The 24,648-nt window shown below is 40.8% G+C and overlaps 1 protein-coding gene across 5 annotated transcripts in view; it reads left to right on the top strand.

The window, feature by feature from the left end:
• MCTP2 (multiple C2 and transmembrane domain containing 2) overlaps nt 1–24,648 on the top strand; it is a 202,634-nt gene that overhangs the window by 92,993 nt on the left and 84,993 nt on the right. For all 5 annotated transcript variants that reach the window (XM_068991401.1, XM_068991400.1, XM_068991399.1 and 2 more), the window contains exons 13-15: nt 1,189–1,291; nt 20,937–21,038; nt 23,563–23,637. In XM_068991401.1, the coding sequence (XP_068847502.1) occupies nt 1,189–1,291; nt 20,937–21,038; nt 23,563–23,637 (280 nt within the window). The remainder of the gene's footprint in view (nt 1–1,188; nt 1,292–20,936; nt 21,039–23,562; nt 23,638–24,648) is intronic.

Genomic DNA, 24,648 nt, shown 5'->3' with positions numbered 1-24,648 from the left:
TATAGATATAATAGAGAGTCTTCCTCGAAGACTCCCCAAGGCCCCTTGTATTCCAGCTTATCTGAATGACCTACTCTGTAGTGATACCTGCTTTTTAGACTCAGGTGTTTAGGAAGCTGGATATCTTCCTAGTTGCTTTAGATTCCAAGACAGCTGGCCATCAAAGGGAGGCTCTCCCATTGTTGAATCTGGGTGAAATGGTGGCACATTGCCTCACAACACTGAGGAATGCTTTATCTGCGCCTATAACTAAAATAATATAGTTTGTTGTGAATATGAATTGGTGGCTCCAATGGCAACCCACTCCAGTACTCTTTCCTGGAAAATCCCATGGACGGAGGAGCCTGGAAGGCTGTAGTCCATGGGGTCACTAAGAGTCGGGCACAACTGAGCAACTTCACTTTCCCTTTTCACTTTCATGCATTGGAGAAGGAAATGGCAACCCACTCTGGTGTTCTTGCCTGGAGAATCCCAGGGACAGAGGAGCCTGGTGGGCTGCCGTCTGTGGGGTCGCACAGAGTTGGACACAACTGAAGCGACTTAGCAGCAGCAAGCAGAACGTTTATGGGGACCCACGAGAAGAGGTTAACTACTAGCCAGGTTTGCAAGGGTCTCTTGTTTGGTCAGCACCTGACTGATGACCATGGCTCCATGTTTGCATTATAGCTGATATCTGGCTCTGATCAACATTGAAACATTTATAAACAAGTGAATATGCATGGCCCTTTAATATTTTGTGTTTCAACAATAGGATGCTTTCAGGGGATCTTGGGAAATAGTGATTTTGACCACCTTTGTTTTTTAAAGGAAATTCATGCGTTTAAAGTAAAGAAAATCTTATTTTTGCTCTTCTCATCTGGAAGTCACTTTGTTGTCCTTCTTCTCTCCCCTGTTCTCTTTCTTTATTCTGTTTCTTTAACAGTCCTGCCCCTGAGTACACAGATACATGGAAATGTCATAGTAAAAAAGTTGATTTTTTTTTTTTTCCATATGGATGTCTGAATCTTCGCTGATGGAAGGTTTGGGAATACAGTCAGTTTGATTTAATTTTTGAAATTTAATTAAATGGTAGTTTTATACTCTGAGGACATACAGACTTAATTAGTGACAACGTGTTTTCAGATCTTCATGGAACAGCCTTCACTTGTGTGTTTTTGTGTCTAACTCATGGTGTGTTTCTTGTTTCAGTCCCATTAAAGATATCCATGATGTTTTGGAAGTGACAGTGTTTGATGAAGACGGAGATAAACCTCCTGATTTTCTTGGAAAAGTTGCCATTCCCTTGCTGTCAGTAAGTTACCTTCATTAATACACAGTATGTGAATCATTTTGCAGTTGACAAGTTTCTGTGGTCTGGAATTGCGTTCTCTTCGTCGTCTGCGGAGGGGGAAAGCCCTCCCCAGCTATGTGCTGTGCTGTGCTAAGTTGCTTTAGCCATGTCCGACCCTGTGCCATGCTATGGACTGTAGCCTGCCGGGCTTCCCTGTCCATGGGATTCTCCAGGCAGGAATACTGGAGTAGGTTGCCATGCCCTCCTTCCGGGGATCTTCCCAAGCCAGGGACTGAACCTGCGTCTCTTACATCTCCTGTGTTAGCAGGCGGGTTCTTTACCACTAGCACCACCTGGGAGGCGCCCCCTCCCCCCAGCTCTAGCAGGAAACAACTGTTTTATTCCTATCCCTCTCCAGTACTTTCAGTAATTTGAATGTAAAGTCACATAATTTCTCTGTGTGTGTGTCAATTCCATATTGATCTAACCAACCAAGATATTTTGACCAGTCTCTCAGTCTACCCTGATTCTTTCCATCTTGAGATAGAAGTTTCACTTTGGTTTCTGAGAACACACATCTATGACTGATTTTCTGTTGGTGAATGAAAAACATACATATTCTTCTTTATTACCTTCTTCCTGCCCATTTCTTCAAAGATTACTTGCTGGTAATTCCACAGTTGTTCTCAATTCTACTAAAGACCATTTTCTCAAAAGTTGTTCGCCTTTGTGTGTGTGTGTGTTCAGTTGCATCTGACTCTTTGAGACCCCATGGACTCTAGCCCGCCAGGCTCCTCTCCATGGAATTTTCCCAACAAGAATACTGGAACAGGGTGCATTTCCTCCTCCAGGGGATCTTCCCAAGCCAGGGATTGATCTTGCGTCTCCCGCACTGCAGGCAGGTTCTTTACCACTGAGCCACTGGGTAGACCTTTTTGGCAGCCTTATTTGTTTTCAGTCTTCAAAAATAATTTGTGAAAGAGAGCAGAGAGCCTCTCTTGGAGAAAGATAACTGTTTTGATAGTCCCATTAAAAGGTAGGCTTCCTAGGTAACTCAGGGGTAAAGAATCTGCCTGCAATGCAAGAGACACAGATTCGATCCCTGGTTGGGAAAATCCCCTGGAGAAGGCAATGGCACCCCACTCCAGTACTCTTGCCTGGAAAATCCCATGGACGGAGGAGCCTGGTGGGCTGCAGTCCATGGGGTCGCGAAGAGTCGGACACGACTGAGCGACTTCACTTTGACTTTTCACTTTCATGCATTGGAGAAGGAAATGGCAACCCACTCCAGTGTTCTTGCCTGGAGAATCCCAGGGATGGGGGAGCCTGGTGGGCTGCCGTCTATGGGGTCGCACAGAGTCGGACACAGCTGATGCCACTCAGCAGCAGCCAGAGGAGGGAATTTCAGTTTTTCATCCAGCCATTCATACAGTGTATGCTAGAATTGTTATGACCTTTATCAGGCAAGAAGGATTTATTTTTTTCTTCCCAAAGACTTATTTCCCCACAGCTCTAAGCGTGTGTTAGAGCAGTCACTAATTTATCCCCAAGATTAGACCAGCTCACATGGCGTTTACAGAGGGGAGAACACTGCACCTCTCAGTGTCTCTTTTCTTTTTGATTGCTTGGTTAATTTCTCCCCGAATTCTCATATCCCTGATGTGGTGAAGAGTGTGGTGGAGCAGCTGTTCCCTTGTAGGTCTGGCTGCTGCCAACTGTTCTGAGCCGTCAGCCGCAGGCCATGCCAGCTCTCGGCGAGGACACGGTGATTTGAGACTCCCCTCCTTTTTTTGTTACAACTTTGTCAGTTATTCCTGGAAGACTTTATGTGATAAGAGCATGGGGTACAATTTTTAAAGAGGTCTAAAAGTACAGGAAAGCAGGGCTCTTCTTTGGAATTTAGTATCCTTTTTCCTCTAACGTATTTTGGACATTTCTTCTCTTGTTTTAAGAGGTAAATCCTTAGTAGCATATTGGATCCCTTGAAGGGTGAACACTCATGCTCACGTTCAGTTACTCAGTCGACTCTTTGTGACTCCATGAACACAGCCCCCCCAGTCTCCTCTGTCCTGGAATTTTCCACAAAGAATACTGGAGTGGGTTGCTATTTCCTTCTGCAGGGGATCTTCCCGAGCCAGGGATCAAACCTGCGTCTCCTGGGTCTCCTGCATTGTAGGCAGATTCTTTACCGTTGAGCCACCAGGGAAGCCTGGGTGAACACTACTTCGTATCTTTATTAAACTGCCTCTGTTTCATTTCGTGTATTCTGTCTTTCTAGAATATCAGTAAGTTAAGCCAACTCTTTCCTCCTTCCCGTGTAATGTATAAGCCCTGTATGCTATGGAGTGAGATCTAAGAAATCACCTCTGGGTAATCAGAGTTTACAGGCAAGACTACTGGAGTGGGTTGCCATTCAGCTCACTTCAGATTCTCCAGGCGATCTTCCAGACCCAGGACCGAAACTCTATCTCCTGTGTCTCCTGCATTGCAGGCAGACTCTTTACTGCTTGAACCACTGGGGAAGCGCTTCAGAAATCAGATTTAGGGTTTTTCAACCTTAGCACCTCTGACATTGCTGGATGGACCATTCTTGGCTGTGAGACTTCCCTATGCGTTGTAGGAAGTTTAACAGCATCCCTGATCTCTGTCCACTAGATACCAGTTTACCCTTCCTCCCGTCACTATTGTGATAACCAAGTACGTCTGTGTAGACATTACCAAATGTTCCGGGGCAGAATCACTACTGATGGACTGGAGAACCGTTGATGTAAATTAATAGAGTTTCCAAACTATAGCTTTCAAAATGCAAGATAGAGTGATCTGTGATAGAGTGATTCATTTGATTTCAATGATTGCAAGTCGCCTGTCCCCTTAAGTTTTTTCAGGTTGTTGATAAGCTGCCCTGCAGTGTAAGTATTCATTTGTTTGATAAATATCCATCATGAGTGTTCAGTGTGTGCCAAGAATTGTTGTAGGTTGTAGTGTGCTAACAATGAGCACAGGGAAGCTATCTCCTCTTTTGGAACTTATCTTTGGCTTATAAGAGGCAATATTCGAACCAGAACAACATCAACAAAAGCACTAGGTACTAGGTTAGGGGCTACCCTGGTGGCTCAGACAGTAAAGAATCTGCCTGCAGTGCGGGAGACCTAGATTTGATCCCAGGGTCAGGCATATCCCTGGAAATGGGCATGGCTACCCACCCCAGTATTCTTGCCTGGAAAATCCCATGGTCAGAGGAGCCTGGTGGGCTACAATGCATGGGGTTGCAAAGAGTCAGACACCACTGTACAACTAAAACTTTCATGCACTTAGCTGGTGAAAAGTGCTATGTAGAAAATTAGGCAGAAAATTAAGCAGGGGGAGGAGCCTTGTAGAGGATGTGTGTGGGGAAGGGATGCGATTCTCCTGTGATCTGGGCAGGGAGGGCGTCACTGGACAGGGAACATTTGAGAGAGAGCTTCAGTAGGTGAGGAAGGGGATATGTGGGGAGATTTCAGGCAGGAAATCTTCAAGTTCAAAGGCTCCAGGCCAGGTGTTGGCTGTCAGATTCCAAAAATAGCAGAGTGGCCAGTGTAGACGGAATGGAGTAGGGAACAGCAGATGTGGGACAGGAAAGGAGAGGGGATAGGGTGGCGTGCGAGAAGACCTGGTGAGGCCCCGAAGCTTGAGAGGTAAAAGGACGCTGGCTCTTCTTTAGCGGTGGCAAAACTCCTGGGAGGTTTATAGCTGGGGAGCGCTTCATTTGGTTTATACTGCATGTTTCTATACAAATGTACCATGTGGAGAAAAATGCCCAGATCTGAAAGGTCTCCATATGTCGAGCCACTTTCCCCCATGGGGACTTCAGGGGCCCAGAGATCTTAAGCTGATTAAGACATTTCAGCCACCACTGTTCAGTGAGGCTGTTTCAGTTCAGATTTATTTCCAATGCTTTGACCAATAGGTTGGGTAGTGATCATATCTTACACAGGATCTGTGTGGCTCTTCCTGATACACCTGCAACATACCTTCTCCAAATGAAATGATCCCCTACCTAAAGTGAAAGTATAAATGCAGAAGAAAGCAAGGCCATAACCCTCAGTATCTGTAATTAGCAAATTTTATTTCATTACTCCTTTTATTTTTTAATTTATATTATTCATATTGATGGTTTTCAGTGCTTATAATTATTTTATTATTTTTTTTAATTTTATTTTTACTTTAGTTTACTTTACAATACTGTATTGGTTTTGCCATACATTGACATGAATCCACCACGGGTGTATACAAGCTCCCAATCCTGACGTGCTTATAATTATTTTAAAAGAATTCTAACTTGTGATTTAGAGGGTATGTTTTAAAATGTATTTATTTAGCTCTAGGTTTTTTTCTTTATTTAATGTCCATGAGCAGTGCTTACCTAGATAGCACTGTGCTGTGCATATGGCACGGCAGTAATTCTGTGACAATCTAATGAGGCATGCTTTATTATTACGACCATTTACACATCAGGAAACTGAGGCAAGGAAAGACTCCTGTAGCTGGAAAGTAGTGTGAATTAAGAAATCTCATCTAAGAGCCATCGTAAGAGGAGGATTTGCTGCTATAATGAGTAGCTGTTGAGTAAATATTGTGCCAAAAGCAATAACCGATATGTGTTTTGTGCAACCATTAGGCTCAGCACAATGGAGGCAGAGGGCAGGTATTCAGGTGGGACACAGAGTTAAAGCCTTGGATGTCGTGGGTAATGTCCATAAGGCAGACATTATAGACCTGAAATGTTAGGTGCCATATAAAGGGAACAGGAACATGCATGGTGAAAGGGCTGAATTTAACTTTGGGATGACTTTAGGAAGCGGGGTGTCTGGGCTGGCCAAGAAGGAGTAGAGTGTTGATAGGGACAGCTGGATGAGGAAGAAAGAAGGCCATTCCAAGCAGAGAGCAAAGCCTAACCAGAGAAGGAGAGGGGCAAAGTAGAGGCTGCAGTCTGGAGGCAAAGACCAGCCTTGGTACTGCCGACTTAAAAAAAGAATTCCCGATGTGAGTTGTTCTTCAGTCACTGAGTCGTGTTCCACTCTTTGTGACCCCATGAACTGCAGCACGCCAGGCTTCCCTGTCCTTCACCATCTCCCTGAGTTTACTCAAACTCATGTCCATTGAGTCGGTGATGCCATCCAACCATCTCATCCTCTGTTGCCCTCTTCTGCTGCCTTCAGTCTTTCCCAGCATCAGGGTCTTTTCCAGTGAATCAGCTTTTCACATCAGGTGGCCAACGTACTGGAGCTTCAGCGTCAGTCTTTCCAATGAACATTCAGAGTTGATATCCTTTAGGACTGACTGGTTTGATTTCCTTGTAGTCCAAGGGACTCTCAAGAGTCTTCTTATAGCACCACAGTTTTAAAGCGTCAGTTCTTCAGCACTCAGCCTTCTTTATGGTCCCACTCTCACATCCATACATGACTAGTGGAAAAACCATAGCTTTGAATATTCGGACCTTTGTCAGCAAAGTGATGCTTACTAAAACACAGTCTAGGTTTGACATAGCTGTTCTTCCAAGGAGCAAGCATCTTTTAATTTTGTGGCTTCAGTTGCTGTCCACATTGTTTGGAGCCCAGGAAAATGAAATCTGACACTGTTTCTTTATTTTTCCCACCTATTTGCCATGAAGTGTTAGGACTGGATGGCATGATCTTAGTGTTTTGAATGTTGAGTTTTAAGCCAGCTTTTTCACTCTCCTCTTTCACTTTCATCAAGAGGCTCTTTAGTTCTTCTTCACTTTCTGCCTTTTAAAGTGATATCACCTGCATATCTGAATTGTTGATATTTTTCCCAGCAATTTTGGATCCAGCTTGTGATTCATCTAGCCCAGAATTTCACATGATGTACTCTGCATATAAGTTAAATAACCAGGGTAACAATGTCCTGCCTTGATGTACTCCTTTTTTTTGTGAGAGTTGCAAGTTAAGTTTTATTTGGGAGCAAAATGAGGTCTATCGCCTGGGAGACAGCATTTCAGACAGCTCTGAGAAACTGCTCCAGAGAGGTAGGGGGACAATCAGTATGTATGTGATCTTGGTGAAAGGGGAGTTCATGCAATCAAATGCAATATTTTTATAGAGGTTTCTGATAGTTTCGAGGAGCTGTCATCACTGTGACAGACTCTAGTGCTTTTCCAGATAGGAGGAGCTGCAAGAATTAGGCTCATAAAATCAGCTCCTGAGAATGTCTCACTATCTGAAGACCTGTTCTGCCAATTTTTCCCTGAGGACAGAGTGCCTCATTTCTGTTCTCCACCCTGAACTCCTTACAGGGGTGTTGAAAACCACCAGCAGCTGCACATGATTTGATTCTTGTATTAGATGGCGCCATGGCACCATGGTGCCATGGTGGTGGTGGTTTATTTGCTAAGTTGTAGTTGTGTCCAACTCTGAGACCCCATAGACTGTAGCCCACCAGGCTCCTCTGTCCATGGGATTTTCTAGGCAAGAGTACTGGAGTGGGTTGCCATTTCCTTCTCCAGGGGATCTTCCTGAGCCAGGGATCAAACCTGGGTCTCCTGCTTTGCAGGTGGATTCTTTTACAACTAAGCCACCAGGGAAGCCCTGGAAAGTGCCTGACAAGTGCTAATTTGTAGCTGATGGTGCCTAGCACTCAGTGTGAACAAGGAGGCAGAAAAATGCAGCTCGTGAGGGTGGAGGGAGCTCAGGGCTTGTTCTTTGAGCAGGGATTACTTGAAGGCTATGGGCCTGGGATAGATATATCAGAGAAGTTTGCTAGGAAGAAAGTTGTGGCTCCAGGGTGAAGCAAGATATAGGGGAAGAATACTTCCTCGAGGAATTGGTTGCAACTCCAGAAATAAGCACCACAAAGAAAAGCCTCCAATTCTGTGTTCTGTGTCTCTTAGGAGAAGGATTTATTTCCCTGCTCTTTCAATATCAGAGAAAATCATAAAAATTGATTTGTTGGTGCTTCACTATTATCTCTATAGGATTTGGAACTGTACCTGAAAATACCTTTGTTGTTGTTCATGTGCTGAGTTGTGTCCAACTCTTTGTGACCCCGTGGACTGCAGCACACCAGGCCTCCCTGTCCATCACCAACTCCCAGAGTTTGCTTAAACTCATGTCCATCAAGTCTTTGATGCCATCCAACAATCTCATCCTCAGTTGTCCCCTTCTCCGCCTGCCTTCAGTCTTTCCCTGCATCAGGGTCTTTTCCAATGAGTCAGTTCTTCACATCAGGAGGCTAAAATATTGGAGCTTTTGCTTCAGCATCAGTCCTCCCAATGAAAATTCAGGGTTGATTTCCTTTAGGATTGACTGGTTTGATCTTCTTATTGTCCAAGGGACTTGGACTTCAAGAGTCTTCTTCAGTACCATACCTCATCTCATGTTTAAAAATAAAAATTGTATTTCTTAGAGTGCATACTTTTTATGATTTCACATTTTCTTTAATCAGGTTATAAACTAAAATTTGACTTACCTTTCAGAGAAAATGCAGACTACATTTTTAAATGTCTAAGTATTAAGTATTCAAAGTACTTCAACTTTTGCTTTCTCTCAAATTGGTAACATGCTAAGTGCATCTCAGCCTATTAAATAAAGAGCCTGTTCTGAATTCAATATATCTTTTAATAAGGGTGAATATATTGGGTACGGAGAAGGCAATGGCACCCCACTCCAGTATTCTTGCCTGGGAAATCTCATGGATGGAGGAGCCCGGTGGGCTGCAGTCCATGGGGTCGCTAAGAGTTGGACACGACTGAGCAACTTCATTTTCAGTTTTCACTTTCATGCATTGGAGAGGGAAATGGCAAGCCACTCCAGTGTTCTTGCCTGGAGAATCCCAGGGACGGGGCAGCCTGATGGGCTGCCATCTGTGGGGTCGCACAGAGTCGGACACGACCGACGCGACTTAGCAGCAGCATATCGGGTAACTCTTGGCTCCCTTAAAATTCATATTCTAAAATCAGTATATTAATGGTGGTGAATTGTTCAAAGCATATACATGTGCTCAGGTACACGTCAGAATTGAAATAATCCAGGATGATGAGCCATCCTGCCATAGATTTTGTTGCTGTTCAACTTTTTAAGAGATTAAAAAAAAATGATTATATAGATATGTAAAGCTCATGATGAAAATCACTAGAAAATTATAATTGTGTTAGATTATAATCTGACTTTTTTTTTTTCTTGGCTGCACCATACAGCATGGGAAACTTCCCCAAACAGGGATGGAACCCCTGCCTCTTGGTGGAAGCTCCAGGTCTTAACCACTGGACCACCGGGCAAGCCCTGCTAGGTCTTCATTTTTAAAATGAAGATAATGATAGTTTTTTCCTGCTAGGATTGCTTATATACTTATGAATTGACTACTAAAATGAAACCTTTAATATAAGATCCAGCCAATGCAAAAGCATAATAAAAATAAATGATATTTTAATGAAGGAAATACATTATTTGCAAGTACTAGTTATCTTAGAATATCTATAAATATAAAGAAAATTAATAGACAATATATTGGAATTTACAAAGTCAGTAATGTGTAAACAACATCAAAATTAAGAAAATGAGAACCAGTGGCCATACCCAGTAGAAAACATTTAAAAACCTAAAAAAAGAAAATATATAAAACCACCAAAGGGTGTAACAGCAAGAAACAAAACTATTATAATGCTTAAAAACTATGTGAGGAAGTTCTAGAACTGTACTGAAGGACATGAAAACACTAAATAATCATTTAAATAGCTAATTAGTTGAGAACCGTTTAATGTATAAAAAGCTTGAAACATGAAGTCATTGAGAGGATAAACTAAATGGTCACTATATTAGTGGGGTAAATTGGTTGCTTATTCATCAGGGCAAAATACATCAGCAAGTTACACGAAACACAGTAACTATTTCAAGAGGAGTTAAAGATCAAACACTTGAATGAAACTCCATAAACAAAATGAATAAAATAGTGGAAACTGCTATACAAGCAAACTGAAAAACAGGAATGATAACAGAACTAAATTTAAGATGTCACAATGAAACAAAAATTGCCTTTGAAGATTAGAAGCCATAGGATAATTAGTTTAAAAAAAAAAAACTTGCAGCATAAAAACAAATAGATGACAGTAATAATATAAAATTTCTTTTTAATCAGTAAGCAAAAGACAATTCAATCTAGAAGAAAGTTTAAATCAAAGAGGCAGAAATCTGAATAGCTAATAAGCATATGAATGGCTCATGCTATATTCAGCCACCGTCATGGTTGTTAAGATTGCAGAAGAGGAAGCCAGAGCACCTGGGTTGACACCCAGTCTCCTCCCCATAGAATAGAGTTTTGCCAAGAGAACGCATCCTCTTCCAACAACACAAGAGAAGACTCTACACATCGACATCACCAGATGGTCAACACCAAAATCAGATTGATTATATTCTTTGCAGCCAAACATGAAGAAGCTGTATACAATCAGCAAAAATAAGACCGGGAGCTGACTGTGGCTCAGATCATGAGCTCCTTATTGCCAAATTCAGACTTAAATTGAAGAAAGTAGGGAAAACCACTAGACCATTCAGGTATGACCTAAATCAAATCCCTTATGATTATACAGTGGAAGTGAGAAATAGATTTAAGGGACTAGACCTGATAGAGTGCGTGATGAACTATGGATGAAAGTTTGTTACATTGTACAGGAGACAGGGATCAAGACCATCCCCCTGGAAAAGAAATGCAAAAAAGCAAAATGGCTGTCTGGGGAGGCCTTACAAATAGCTGTGAAAAGAAGAGAAGCGAAAAGCAAAGGAGAAAAGAAAAGATATAAGCATCTGAATGCAGAGTTCCAAAGAATAGCAAGGAGAGATAAGAAAGCCTTCCTCAGCAATCAATGCAAAGAAATAGAGGAAAACAACAGAATGGGAAAGACTGGAGATCTCTGCAGGAAAATTAGAGATATCCAGGGAACATTTCATGCAAAGATGGGCTCAATAAAGGACAGAAATGGTATGGACCTAACAGAAGCAGAAGATATTAAGAAAAAGTGGCAAGAATACACAGAAGAACTCTATAAGAAAGAGCGTCATGACCCAGATAATCACGATGGTGTGATCACTCACCTAGAGCCAGACAAACTGGAATGTGAAGTCAAGTGGGCCTTAGAAAGCATCACTACGAACAAAGCTAGTGGAGGTGATGGAATTCCAGTGGAGCTATTTCAAATCCTGAAAGATGATGCTGTGAAAGTGCTGCACTCAATATGCCAGCAAATTTGGAAAACTCAGCAGTGGCCATAGGACTGAAAAAGGTCAGTTTTCATTCCAATCCCAAAGAAAGGCAATGTCAAAGAATGCTCAAACTACCATACAATTTTACTCATCTCACACGCTAGTAAAGTAATGCTCAAAATTCTCCAAGCCAGGGTTCAGCAATATGTGAACCGTGAACTTCCAGATGTTCAAGCTGGTTTTAGAAAAGGCTGAGGAATGAGAGATCAAATTGCCAGCATCCGCTGGATCATGGAAAAAGCAAGAGAGTTCCAGAAAAACATCTATTTCTGCTTTCTTGACTATGCCAAAGCCTTTGACTGTGTGGATCACCATAAACTGTGGAAAATTCTGAAAGAGATGGGAATCCCAGACCACCTGACCTGCCTCTTGAGAAACCTATGTGCAGGTCAGGAAGCAACAGTTAGAACTGGACATGGAACAACAGACTGGTTCCAAATAGGAAAAGGAGTACATCAAGGCTGTATATTGTCACCCTGCTTATTTAACTTCTATGCAGAGTACATCATGAGAAATGCTGGGCTGGAAGAAGCAGAAGCTGGAATCAAGATTGCCGGGAGAAATGTCAATAACCTCTGATATGCAGGTGACACCACCGTTATGGCAGAAAGTGAAGAGGAACTAAAAAGCCTCTTGATGAAAGTGAAAGTACAGAGTGAAAAAGTTGGCTGTGAGCTCAACATTCAGAAAACGAAGATCATGGCATCTGGTCCCATCACTTCATGGGAAATAGATGTGGAAACAGTGTCAGACTTTATTTTTTTGGGCTCCAAAATCAGTCCAGATGGTGACTGCTGCCATGAAATTAAAAGATGCTTACTCCTTGGAAGGAAAGTTATGACCAACCTAGATAGCATATTGAAAAGCAGAGACATTACTTTGCCAACTAAGGTCCATCTAGTCAAGGCTATGGTTTCTCCAGTGGTCATGTATGGATGTGAGAGTTGGACTGTGAAGAAAGCTGAGTGCCGAAGAATTGATGCTTTTGAACTGTGGTGTTGGAGAAGACTCTTGAGAGTCCCTTGGACTGCAAGGAGATCCAACCAGTCCATCGTAAAGGAGATCCGTCCTGGGTGTTCATTGGAAGGACTAATGCTGAAGCTGAAACTCCAGTACTTTGGCCACCTCATGTGAAGAGTTGACTCATTGGAAAAGAGTCCGATGCTGGGAGGGATTGGGGGCAGGAGGAGAAGGGGACGACAGAGGATTAGATGGCTGGATGGCATCAGCGACTCGATGGACATGAGTCTGAGTGAACTCCAGGAGTTGGTGATAGACGGGGAGGCCTGGCGTGCTGTGATTCATGGGGTCGCAAAGAGTCGGACATGACTGAGCGACTGAACTGAACTGAACTTCTCCCCAAACTGGCTGTGTGACTTTTGACACCTTACTTAACATCTCTGGCTCTCTCTCGTCCACCATGAAATGATGATAATTATCACTGTACTTGCAGTGGAGATCTGTGGTGAGGATTCACATGGTTCAGTAAATGTAAAAAGCATACTCAGTAGCACATGGTAAGCACTTAAACTGTAAACTGTCACCTCATCACCTTTGTTTCAGTAGCTTAAATTACTAAATTAGTTTAAGCCATCAGATTAACAAGTATAGTCAAGGTTTTTCAAGAACAGTGATGATTAAGTGTAGCAAAAGGACTCTCTTCAATGCAGTTGGCGGGAGCATGACCTGATACAGCCTCCTAGAGGAGACTTTGGATTAAAATTTAATAGACATATCTTTATGCATTTATGTACTAAATATCTTTTTTAGAGAGGTAGCTGGGGCTTGGAGAAATACAGTAATTAGCCACAGTCTCACAGATGCTAAATGCTAGAAATGGGAATTAAATTGAAGTCTCTCTGGTTTCACGGTCCTACCATGGCCCACTGTTAATAAACATATGACAGAAAATGTTCAGTTTCATTAGTTATAAAAAAGCACATATTAAGACAACCTGAGGCCATTTTATTCCTATGAAATTGCTGTATATTAGATAAAAATCTGTGGTTGGCAAAGTTGCAAGGAAGTGGACAGGCTCACTCACTGGAGCCAGGAGAATAGAAGTTAACACAGTATTTTAGGAGAGCAAGTTGGCAGTACTTGCTGAAACTGTAAAAATAGGTGTACCCTGTTACTCAATAATTCCACCTAAAATTTTTCTGGGGGAAAGCATCATGGAAATATAAGGATATCTATGTATAAAATTATCATAGTGTCTGTAGCTGTTAAAAATTGGAAACAATCTTAGTTACAACGTAAGATTTGTTTTTGTTCAGTTGCTCAGTCGTATCCGACTCTTTGTGACCCCATGGACTGCGGCACGCCAGGCTTCCCTGTCCTTCACTGTCTACAGGGGTTTGATCAAACTCATGCTCATTGAGTCAATGACGCCATCCAACCACTTCATCTGCCTCCCCCTTCGTCTGCCCTCAATTCTTTCCCAACATCAGGGAAGACTTTTCCAATGGAAAGAAGCTGGAAGATTGGTGAAGTTAATTACAGAATATTCTTTTCCAGTGGCAGATTGATTAAGTTAATTATGGAATATTCATAAAATAAAGAACCACTCTGAATTAAGGAGAAGAATCAATTTTTACAATGGAGAATGTTTCCTATACTTTTTGTCAAGTTTAAAACACAAGTGGTTAAAAAGCATATACATTAAAATAAGGCTAAAAAATCATGTTATTTCATAAGCAGCTTCTATGTACTTGTCACTGTTCTTACTGCTTTTTGCTGATTTATTTCACAACAGCTGCTGAGATATGTATCTTTTTTAATTCACTCTTTACAGATTAGGAAACTGGAGAGAAGTTATGTAACTTATCCAAAATTTAATAGCCACTCTGAGCCAGAGCCAGAATTTAAACTCACTTCATCTGCCTCTAGAGCCCCAATCTTTATCCAGTACACTGTGATCTTATTTTCCTAAGATGTTGTTTAGTTGCTAAGTCGTGTCCAACTCTTTGCAAATCCATAGACTGCAGCATACCAGGCTTCCCTGTCCTTCAGTATCTTCAGAGTTGGCTTAAGCGCATGTGCATTGAGTTGGTGGGCTTTCTTGGTGGCTCAGGCAGTAAAGAATCTTCCTGCATTTCAGCAGACCTAGGTTTGGTCCCTGGGTTGGAAACATTCCCTGGAGAATGGAATGGCTACCAACTCTAGTATTCTTGCCTGGAGAATTCCACTGATAGAGAAGCCTGGTGAGCTGTGGTCCATGGGGTTGCAGAGAGTCGGACTTTCACTTTCTTAAGTTAAATACATATTTAGAATACATTACAAATTAGAGCTGTGTGTTTGTCAAAATATGTAAAAGATAAACATTACATTTTTTCCTTTTAAGCTATTTTTGTAAACTGTACAGCATTCATACAATTAGTTTATAATAGTTTGTAAAGACAGCTTACATTTTAAGGAGAGGAGTTGACAGACTTGCTGAGCAAGGCTTTCTGATTTTTTTTAAAGTTCAGTGCAGGGTTTTGGATTTGGAAATGGGTGGACGCTTGCTCCTTGGAAGAAAAGCTATAACAAACCTAGACAGCGTATTATAAAGCAGAGATGTTACATTGTCAGCAAAGGTTCATGGAGTCAAAGCTGTGGTTTTTCCAGTAGTCATGTTTGGTTGTGAGTGTTGGACCATAAAGAAAGCCGAGTGCTGAAGAATTGATGCTTTTAAACTGTGGTGTTGCAGAAGACTCTTGAGTCCCTTGGCCAGCAAGGAGATCAAACCAGTCAATCCTAAACGAAATCAGTCCTGAATATTCACTGGAAGGACTGATGGTGAAGCCAAGCTCCAATACTTTAGCCACCTGATGCAAAGAGATGGCTCATTGGAAAAGACCCTGATGCTGGGAAAGATTCAGAGTGGAAGGAGAAGGGGACGACAGAGGATGAGACGGTTGGGTGGCATCACTGACTCTGCGGACATGAGTTTGAGCAGGGGAGGGGAGATGTTGAAGGACAGGAAAGCCTGTTGTGCTGCAGTTCATGGGGTCACAAAGAGTCGGACACGACTGAGTGACTGAATGGCGACAAACGGGTGGGTTGGATTGCCTTGCTTGAAGACAGATGTGGTATATGAGGAGGGCCGGGTTGATGAATCCGGCGCTGCCTTTGCTGTTGGTGGCTGCCTCGGTCAGGGCAAATCGTGACCTCTTGGGTTTTGCAGTCTCATGCTGTTGTGACTCCTGCCATGGGAAACAGGCCTGATTCCAAGCAGGGACGTAAATAGAATCGCCGCCAAGGAAAGGATAGTTCCTTTCTTCTTTCCCAGCCATGTGTCTGTCCATATCACATTTTATTGGGGTCACTTTGCATGTGCATCAGTGGGAACCAACTGCTATATTGTGATGTCATGTGAGAATGTTTTCCCTTTTGCGTGCAGTGAAAAGCTTCTGATAGAATAAGGCTTGTTTATACCCCCAAATGTTCTCCTTTTATTCACATGAAGGTTAAAATGAGGAGTGGGGAGGATCAATATGACTCTTCAGTTTGGATTTAGATCTTAAGTGTGTATCTTTCCTCCTTAAGCCAATGGATGGTTTTGTTCATATTGATTTTGATTAACTTTGCCATTGAATCAGTTGATATCTAGTTACATCAAAGAACTTTAGAGTAAAGCATAATAATGAGAATTCTTTAAAGAGAGTTTCAGCTGAGAAAAATACTTTTTTCTGTGTCCCACATACTTTTTTTTATATGCCAATTTAAAACAGTTTCATTTTCTAATATAATGGATAGTATCTTTTTGACACAAAACTTAGTTTTAACATCCAACTTTTAAAAACTTCTTTATATTTACTGTGCTTAAAGCTTGTGTAAGCAGATTTACAATTCTTTTATACAGAGAAAAATTGCATAGTTTAAAGGTAATTTCAGGTCAGATTAAAATCTGTTACTTGTCCTTTGGCTCTGAAATCCTGAATTGCTACTCAGACACAGACTTCCTGTGCGCTTTCATTCACTAATTTAACCAGGAATTCGTGGTTAGCATGTTCTTGATCGGGCTTCCCAGGTGGCACTTGTGGTAAAGAATCCACCTGCCAGTGCAGGAAACGTAGAAGAAGCAGATTCAATCCTAGGCTGGAAAGATCCCCTGGAGGAGGGGATTGGAACCCACTCCAGTATTTTTCTGGAAAATTCCATGGACAGAGGAGTGTGAGGCTACAGTCCAAAGGGTTGCAAAAGAGTCAGACATGACTGAAGCAACTTAGCAGTCATACACACACTCATGTTCTTGATAAAAGCCTGCTGATATATCATTTTGTTTCTGAAAATAAGGTAAAGCAACATGGAAATGCCCATTTCCCTGATGGTGAAAGTTTTATTCCTAATTAGGTTACATCTGTATTACCATCCTACTGTGCTGCCTTCCCCAAATGATTGCTTGATATCTGTGCTTCATACCTATGCAAAGGTGAGACTGCAAAGGTGTGTGATAAGTCCCTATGAAGAGTTCTCTTATTACACTAAAGTTAAAGACATTATCTATTATTCATTCTTCTATTTGAGTGAAATGAAATCCTCTCCAAAATCAATCCAGGAAGACTCTCCTGTTGAACTGAGAGACTTCCTTTTGTCATAAATTGAAAATGGTATCATTCCTTTTTGCCTCGGGTGACAGAGATCTTGGGTCTTAATTGAAGTGCCTTTCTCATACCTAAAGATAAAAGTATATATAGATTTTCTGCCCCAAGTTATTTTTTGGCTCTGCTTTGTCTGTTTTCATAGAGGTTTTAACATTAGAAACTGTTAAAAATAATTTTCACAGTTAAGTATAAACAATATAGTCCTCAACTAAAAAAATATATGTATCTTTTATTTTTGTATTATATAAATACTGTGATGTAGGAGTTTGGCAAGTTGAGATGTTGTGGAACTTTTTATCCTATGTTCATATGTTGAAAGTTCAATTATATATAAACCTTGGAAAATGGAAATATTTTGAAAGTTTCTTTGGTTACTATTTCAGTATTAGTTATAACACTAAATGTTCAATGCATTGATCTGTGCTTAACTCAAGCATATCCCAGACACAAAGTAGTCTATTTCCTATCTATCTCTCACTGTTTATCTTTTCCTCAAAGATATTTCTTCTAGAGGACAGACTGAAAAAGCGGAATCAACCAAATATTCATAAATAGGAGGATTCGCAAATTGTCATTTATTCAGATTGTGAAACTTACATAGCAGTTTAAAGAAATGAGAAATATACTAATACAGTCATTATCAAGTCATATTGATAGACAAAAAATGAAACTGCAAAATATATTCAGTTTAGCACAAAAATTTAAAATACATTTTTCTCAAGAATATAATTACGAAAAAAAGAATATAATTATGAATATAGATTCTCAAAAGATTTTAGAGATTCCTATATAATTTCCTTCTCCAGGAAGGAATGGTAGTATTTATGGACATCCAGAAGGACTTTTTTTCTGTCATGTTTCAATCTTTTACACATTTTTAAACTTGGAATTTCTATATTTAAAAGTAATATATTAAAGTGCCAAACATGAATAGCCTTAATTATATCTCTAGCTTTAAAAATAGCATTAATGTCCTAGGTGGATTCTGTGCTTTGCTGACACAATTCTAGGACATTGAGAAAGAGGAAACGATCATTTACCCAAAATAATAATTTTAAAAAACTTCTTTTACTATGAAATGTTTCTTTTTATACAGATATCTCTTGTTCTTCTGTTGCCCTTCCCGAAGCATTAAGAAATCATGGAAATTTTAAGATAACGGTACAATGACTGTGGGTTGAGGCAAAGCTAAATTGGACCAAAGTCAGTTTGGCAAATTGTCATGCTGTCTTTGTATTTATTTCTTTCAACTTTAACACCCACAATTTATTAAGTGAGACAGAGGATACAAGAGGAAGCTCAGAATCCTGTTTGGATACCGTTTAGGAAGGAAGCCAGGTCTTTATGGGGCAGCCCCTTCCTGTTCGCCACTGGCCAGGAAAACCATCTTTCTGTTTAAAACCTATTCAATCTGAGAGAGGTGGGGTGACTTCGGGAAGGAAGGTGACCTCTCCCTTGTAAAGTGGAAAGGCTCTGTCCTCCACCCGCCCCACGCCGTGACTTATTCAACTCATTTTCACCACTGTTTATGAGAACACTTGTGTTGAATGCTTGTAGTGACAGCAGTAGTCATTTAAAATATAGCTCAAACGTCATGCCCTCAAATTTCCTATGTTATTTCAAATCTTTGATCATTACAATCCCAAATGGAGCTTTTGGTCAGCTCAAGTTTGCCTGTGCCCTGTTAGAGTTAGAAGAGATGTTTCGAACAAACCAGAAGTTTAATAATACATATGCTACTCCGGCGTACAATATAAGCATTGCTGCTTGCTATCAAATCTGAAAAGAAAATGCCTTAATGGGAGCCAGGTCATTTCCAAAATGATACAGCGATGTTTTTCTAAGGTGCCTTAATTTCTGGGGTACATAAGTAGTTTGATATATGGAACTGATGTACATGCTGGCTGAGGAAGGCCATCAGTGGAACTTATTTAAACTTTGATGGTTTTTCAGCATATTGTCCTTTTAAAATGTATTTGAATTTTGACCTCAACTTTAGCTATGCTGATTTATTTAATTTGCTTTGTATGTGGCTGTGAAATACTGGTCATTCTTTAAAAACTGGCTCCTTAATTCATTTCTTTAAGGTATTTGTAAGATTTGTATAAAATAATGTCTTTAAATTATATTTTATATTTTATAAATTTTTATGAAACTATTTTAGAAGATCAATGATAGAAATTGTAAGGACCTAATAGAAGTAGAAGAAATTAAAAAGTAGTGGCAAGAATACACAGAAGAACTACACACAAAAAAGTTCTTAATGATCCAGATAACTATGGCAGTGTGATCACTCACCTAGAGCAAGACATTCTAGAGTACAGAGTCGAGTGGGCCTTAGGAAGCATTACTGTGAACAAAGCTGGTGGAAGTGATGGAATTCCAGCTGAGCTATTTAAAATCATAAAAGATGATGTTGTTATAGTGCTGCACTCAATATGTCAGCAAATTTGGGAAAATCAGCAGTGGCCACAGGAATGGAAAAAAAGTCAGTTTTCATTCCAGTGAAATGGAAGGAAATCTATGACAAACCTAGACAGTATATTAAAAAGCAAAGACATCACTTTGCCAACAAAGGTCCATCTAGTCAAAGCTATGGTCTTTCCAGCAGTCATGTATGTATTAAGAGTTGAACCATAAAGAAGGCTGAGTGCTGAAGAATTGAGGCCTTTGAGTTGTGGTGTTGGAGAAGACTCTTGAGAGTCCCTTGGACAGCAAGTCCCTTGGACTGATCCTAAAGGAGATCAGTTCTGAATACTCACTGGAAGGACTGATGCTGAAGCTCCACTACTTTGGCCACCTGATTGAAGAGCCGACTCACTGAAAGTGATCCTGAGGCTGGAAAAGATTGAAGGCAAAAGGAGAAGGGGTCGACAGATGAGTTGATGAGATAGCATCACCAGCTCAATGGACATGAATGAGATAGCGAAGGACAGGGAAGCCTGGCGTGCTGCAGTCCATGGGGTTGCAAAGAGTCAGACCCTGCTTTGTGACTGAACAGCAACAATTTTATAAGATATATTTAATATTTTTATAAAATATAATACTGTATTATAATTAAGACATTCTATCCTACAATCCTTTTTAGGAAATAACTGTAAGTTTTCAGAAATGTTGCAAAGATGATACAGAGTTCCCATATACCCTCACTGAGTTTCTTCTCATGTTAACATCTTACATTGCCATGATGCATTTATCAAAACTAAAAAAAAAAAAACAAAAAAAAACCCTGACATTATCCATTACTATTATTAACTAAACTCTGGTCTTTATTTGGATTTCACCAGTTTTTCCACTAATGTCCTTTTTTTATTCCAGGATCCAACCCAGGGTACCACATGGTGTTTTGTCATCTAATCTCCTTAGTCTTCTGACTTGCGACAGTTTCCAAGTTTTCCCTTTTCCCATGACCTTGGCAGTCTCAAGTAGTACTTGCCAGAAATTTTATAGAATATTCATCATTTCTTAACAAAAATGTTTAACCTCTGGGATTTTTGAACGAAAGCCCTGGTAGACTTAGTAATAGTTTGTACCACCAATTTTCCACTCATATATCAGTTTCAGCCTGGTGATTATTTCTTTTTAAATTTTTCTTTTATTTTTTTATTCATTAATTTTTTTATTGGAGAAGCCTAGTGATTGTTACTTTAGCTTCTTATCAGCTATAGAAGCACTTTAGGATTAAAAGTTGATTTATGATTAATATTTATACGGTTTAATTTTGTTTAATATTGGCTTCAACTGTGAATACATTTTACATTCTCAGTGTTGGCAGCTTGTTCAGTTTAAACCCCACAGAAAGTTTGTGTTTTATCTGTTGTTTATCAGATTCGAGATGGACAAACAAACTGTTACGTGCTAAAGAATAAAGATTTAGAACAAGCTTTTAAAGGAGTTATTTACTTGGAGATGGACCTCATATATAATCCGGTAAGTCTAACTAGACTACCTCCCAACTTCTTTGTACCAAAAGTAAAGGGTGGCCAACCTGAAGAGATTCAAATCACTATAAAATGTTTCAGAATTTTTACAGCTACAGAGAAAATAGTGTTTTGAAATTTAGCCAAAAAAAAATCAGTGCTGGACAGTCTCATATAAATCCTGTTGGCCCAGTAGAATTGATGGTGTGTAATTCTCAATAAATCAATGTATACACGTGTTCCCCATCCTGAACCCCCCTCCCTCCTCCCTCCCCATACCATCCCTCTGGGTCATCCCAGGGCAGTGTATACCTGTGGCGGATTCATGTTGATGTATGGCAAAACCAATACAATATTGAAAAGTAATTAACCTCCAATTAAAATAAATAAATTTATATTAAACAATAAAGAAATGTAAAAAAAAAAACAAGAAATAAGAGGGAAATTAGCTTCTTGGCTTTATTACCTTTAATCTTCTTCCACTGACGATTGAACAGAGATGTTTTCAAGCCTCTATGTTATCTAACTATTATAGTAGATGCTCTGTAATCAGACATCATCAGGACAAATAGTTAATGGAAAACAGCAGTAAAAGGAGGATTTTTAAAAAATTCTTTTTTTAAAAAGTGCAGCTTGCACTTTTAGCATAAGATAAAATACGTGAATATATATTCCCTGCCAGTCTTTAGGTGCAGACCTGAAACCTTTTTTCTAATAGCATAGACTTAATATTTTTAGTTCTACAGTGTATTCCTTGCATACATACACCTGTAACATCTTTAAATTCTAATTTCAGTTTCTTGAAAGTGGAGATATTCTTTAAAGACACAGAACGGTCTGAATGTGGAATCCCTCTAGGTTATTTTTGCATAAAATCATCACCTCAGTAGCAGTGTCTTTGTAGTAACTGGCCTTTCTCAACACTTTCCAGAACAACATTGATTTCAAGTCTTTTGGTCTGTATTAGGGCTTCCCTGGTGGCTCAGCAGTAAAGCGTCTGCCCCGGGTTCGATCCCTGGGTCGGAAAGGTCCCCTGAAGAAAGCCGTGGCAACCCACTCCAGTATTCTTGCCTGGAGAACCCCATGGACAGAGGAACCTGGCGGGCTACAGTCCATGTTGTCTCGAAAGAGTCGGACACGGCTGAGCAACTAATACTTGTATATCAATAATCTCTATAATAATTAAAATATAGAATTACAGTATTGGACAAAATTGGCATAAACAGGTTTACGAATTAGTGCATTTGGTTCTGATGGACATACAGTTCAACTGTTGGGAGCAGAACTTCCTAGGCGTGTGGGAACGTGGCTTACTTAGCTGCGAGCATCCCTTTGTCATCGTATCAGCAGCAGGCTCTAGAACAGGAAGGGACAGCACAGGTTAGTTAGTGGGGTCCATGATTATAGGAGAGTGGTGCCTTTACAGAAACTAGAAGAACGGCTGCCCTTTATTACCCACCTACAGTGTCCCAGGCTCTGATACTGTTTCATTTCATTCCCAGAAGAAGCCTGGTCCATAGCAATCATGAATGTCATCTTATGATGAGCAAATGAAATTAAAGAGGAGAACTGATTTGCTAATAGATGAGTGAGTTTAGGATCCAGATGCAGGTCTTCCCGACTCTTCTCCCTGATGATACACTGCTGATTCTTTGCCTCGTTTAGGATATTATTCATAAACTCAGTAGCGGGGAAGTTCGATACTTTATTCCTAGACATGTTAGGACTCTGGGCACAGGCTCCAGTACGCGGGTCTGCTGTTACTTCCTCTTCTTCCCCATTGAACATTTCCCTTCAAGGAGAACCTCTGGTGTGTGTTACACACAGATCACCCTGCATCTCCTGTTTTCTTCTGGCAAGGGCTTGTATATAGAATATGCATACATGTAAAACTGGAGTTTTAGGAGGGAAACAGCCTGAAGTCCAAACCTGTTAGTTCAGTAATGTTCTAGTTACCCATCTGATATAGAAGAGAAGGACTTGAATTTTACTTTTGAGTCATTTGGACAAACCGCAAAATCTCTCTGACCCTCAGTTTATTCCCTAAAAACAGGACTAAGATGACTCATGTACTTATTTTTCTGGATCATTGAGAGGAAATGAGATTCTCTATGGGAAAAAAAAAATGTTTTTATGAGCCGGAAACTGATTTTCACATTGCAAGGTATTACTGACAAAAGGGATAGTTCAAAACCATGATGTGAAGGGAAGTTTGACTTTTAGAGACTTTAGTTGGAGGACGTCGTGAGTCAATCTCTGCAGTGGCTTAAAAAAATCTCTTCAATTTGCAGTGTGGGAAGAGCCCCCACGAGTCTCCAGTCTGACCTCCAGTCTCATCACTCATGACAGTGATGTTCATGAAGTGAGACCCCAGAAGCCCTGCAGAGCACCAGGGCACCCCTAAGTCTCTGCTCTCCACCCCTTCCCAAGCCCTTAGGGTCAGAAGGTGTTGGTTTCTAGGGCTTCTCAGTCATTCAAGAGACAGTGAAATCCATCTCAATGCTTCTGTTTTTAACCCTGATGTTTCTTTCTAGATCAAAGCAAGTATTCGGACCTTTACTCCCAGAGAAAAGCGGTTTGTTGAAGATGGCCGCAAGCTGTCCAAAAAGGTAGGTCAGGGCAGTAACCTGGCTTGTTGGTACACTCAGCACCAGCACCTGGAGTACTTAATACTCATGACTTGGTCTCATCTCCCCTCCCTCTCCATTCCTCCTCCCTCTCTCCAGTTTCCCCCCCATCATCTCCCCTTTCCTCCCTAGATGAGGACTTGGGTTGGAGTCAGTAAAGAAGGGAAAGACTAAGAACATATCTGTTGGATGATGCAGAGAGTGTCAGCCCCTCATTCATCCCTGAACCATGTTGTAAACAAGAATTCTGAGCACCAAGCCTCCATAAACCTCCTGAGTATCCCGGGCCCCTCCACCCTCCTTCCATCACAGCCATGCTTTTCTCCATCCTTGCACATTTCAGAGAGGCATTTTGCTTATGATGTCCATCATTCAGTTAAGCCGGTGGCTCTTTCAAGATGTCCAGCCTCAGATTCACCCACAGATCCTCCCACTTCTGTTTTGCCTAAATTTGAGATGTATCAGCATTTTACCCCCGGTGGAATTAATCCTCACTCCCCCTGCCAGGGGCCCTTAATTCCTCTCTCATCAGCTCAACAGAAAGTGAAGATCAGGGCTGAGTAGAGGAAGTTTCACATTTTTCTTACCACGACCTTTGCAATTTTTTTCAGAGCCCCTCCCTGTTCTAGTCCAAGCAGTTCAGGATTCCACTCTGTACTTATTGTCCCTTTTCAGTTGTGTAACAGCGTGTCCCCTTTTTAAGGTGTTTATGACTTCCACCACTTCCTGTGGGGTGAGCAGCTGGGGATTACATAAAGCAAGTTAAATATAAAGGCAGCTTACCATCCTTTGGTTTCCCATGAACTTCTGGACACACTGGGGAAAGGCCTTACACCTCTTCTGAACGGAGCATCCGAATGTTTTGTTTTGGTCTGCCACAACATGGAGTGTAATATTTATTTTGTGTAATCGTAGTCAGTGGCTTTATTATTGTTATTATTATTGCCTTTTGCTCTGTTTACTTGAAAAATTAAAACCTGATTTGAGGTAGAG

This window comes from Capricornis sumatraensis, chromosome 19 (assembly GCF_032405125.1).
Source record: "Capricornis sumatraensis isolate serow.1 chromosome 19, serow.2, whole genome shotgun sequence".
Classification (NCBI taxonomy): domain Eukaryota; kingdom Metazoa; phylum Chordata; class Mammalia; order Artiodactyla; family Bovidae; genus Capricornis; species Capricornis sumatraensis.
The sequence above is the reverse complement of the archived record's forward strand: the minus strand, read 5'-3'. Positions and strand labels throughout refer to the sequence as shown.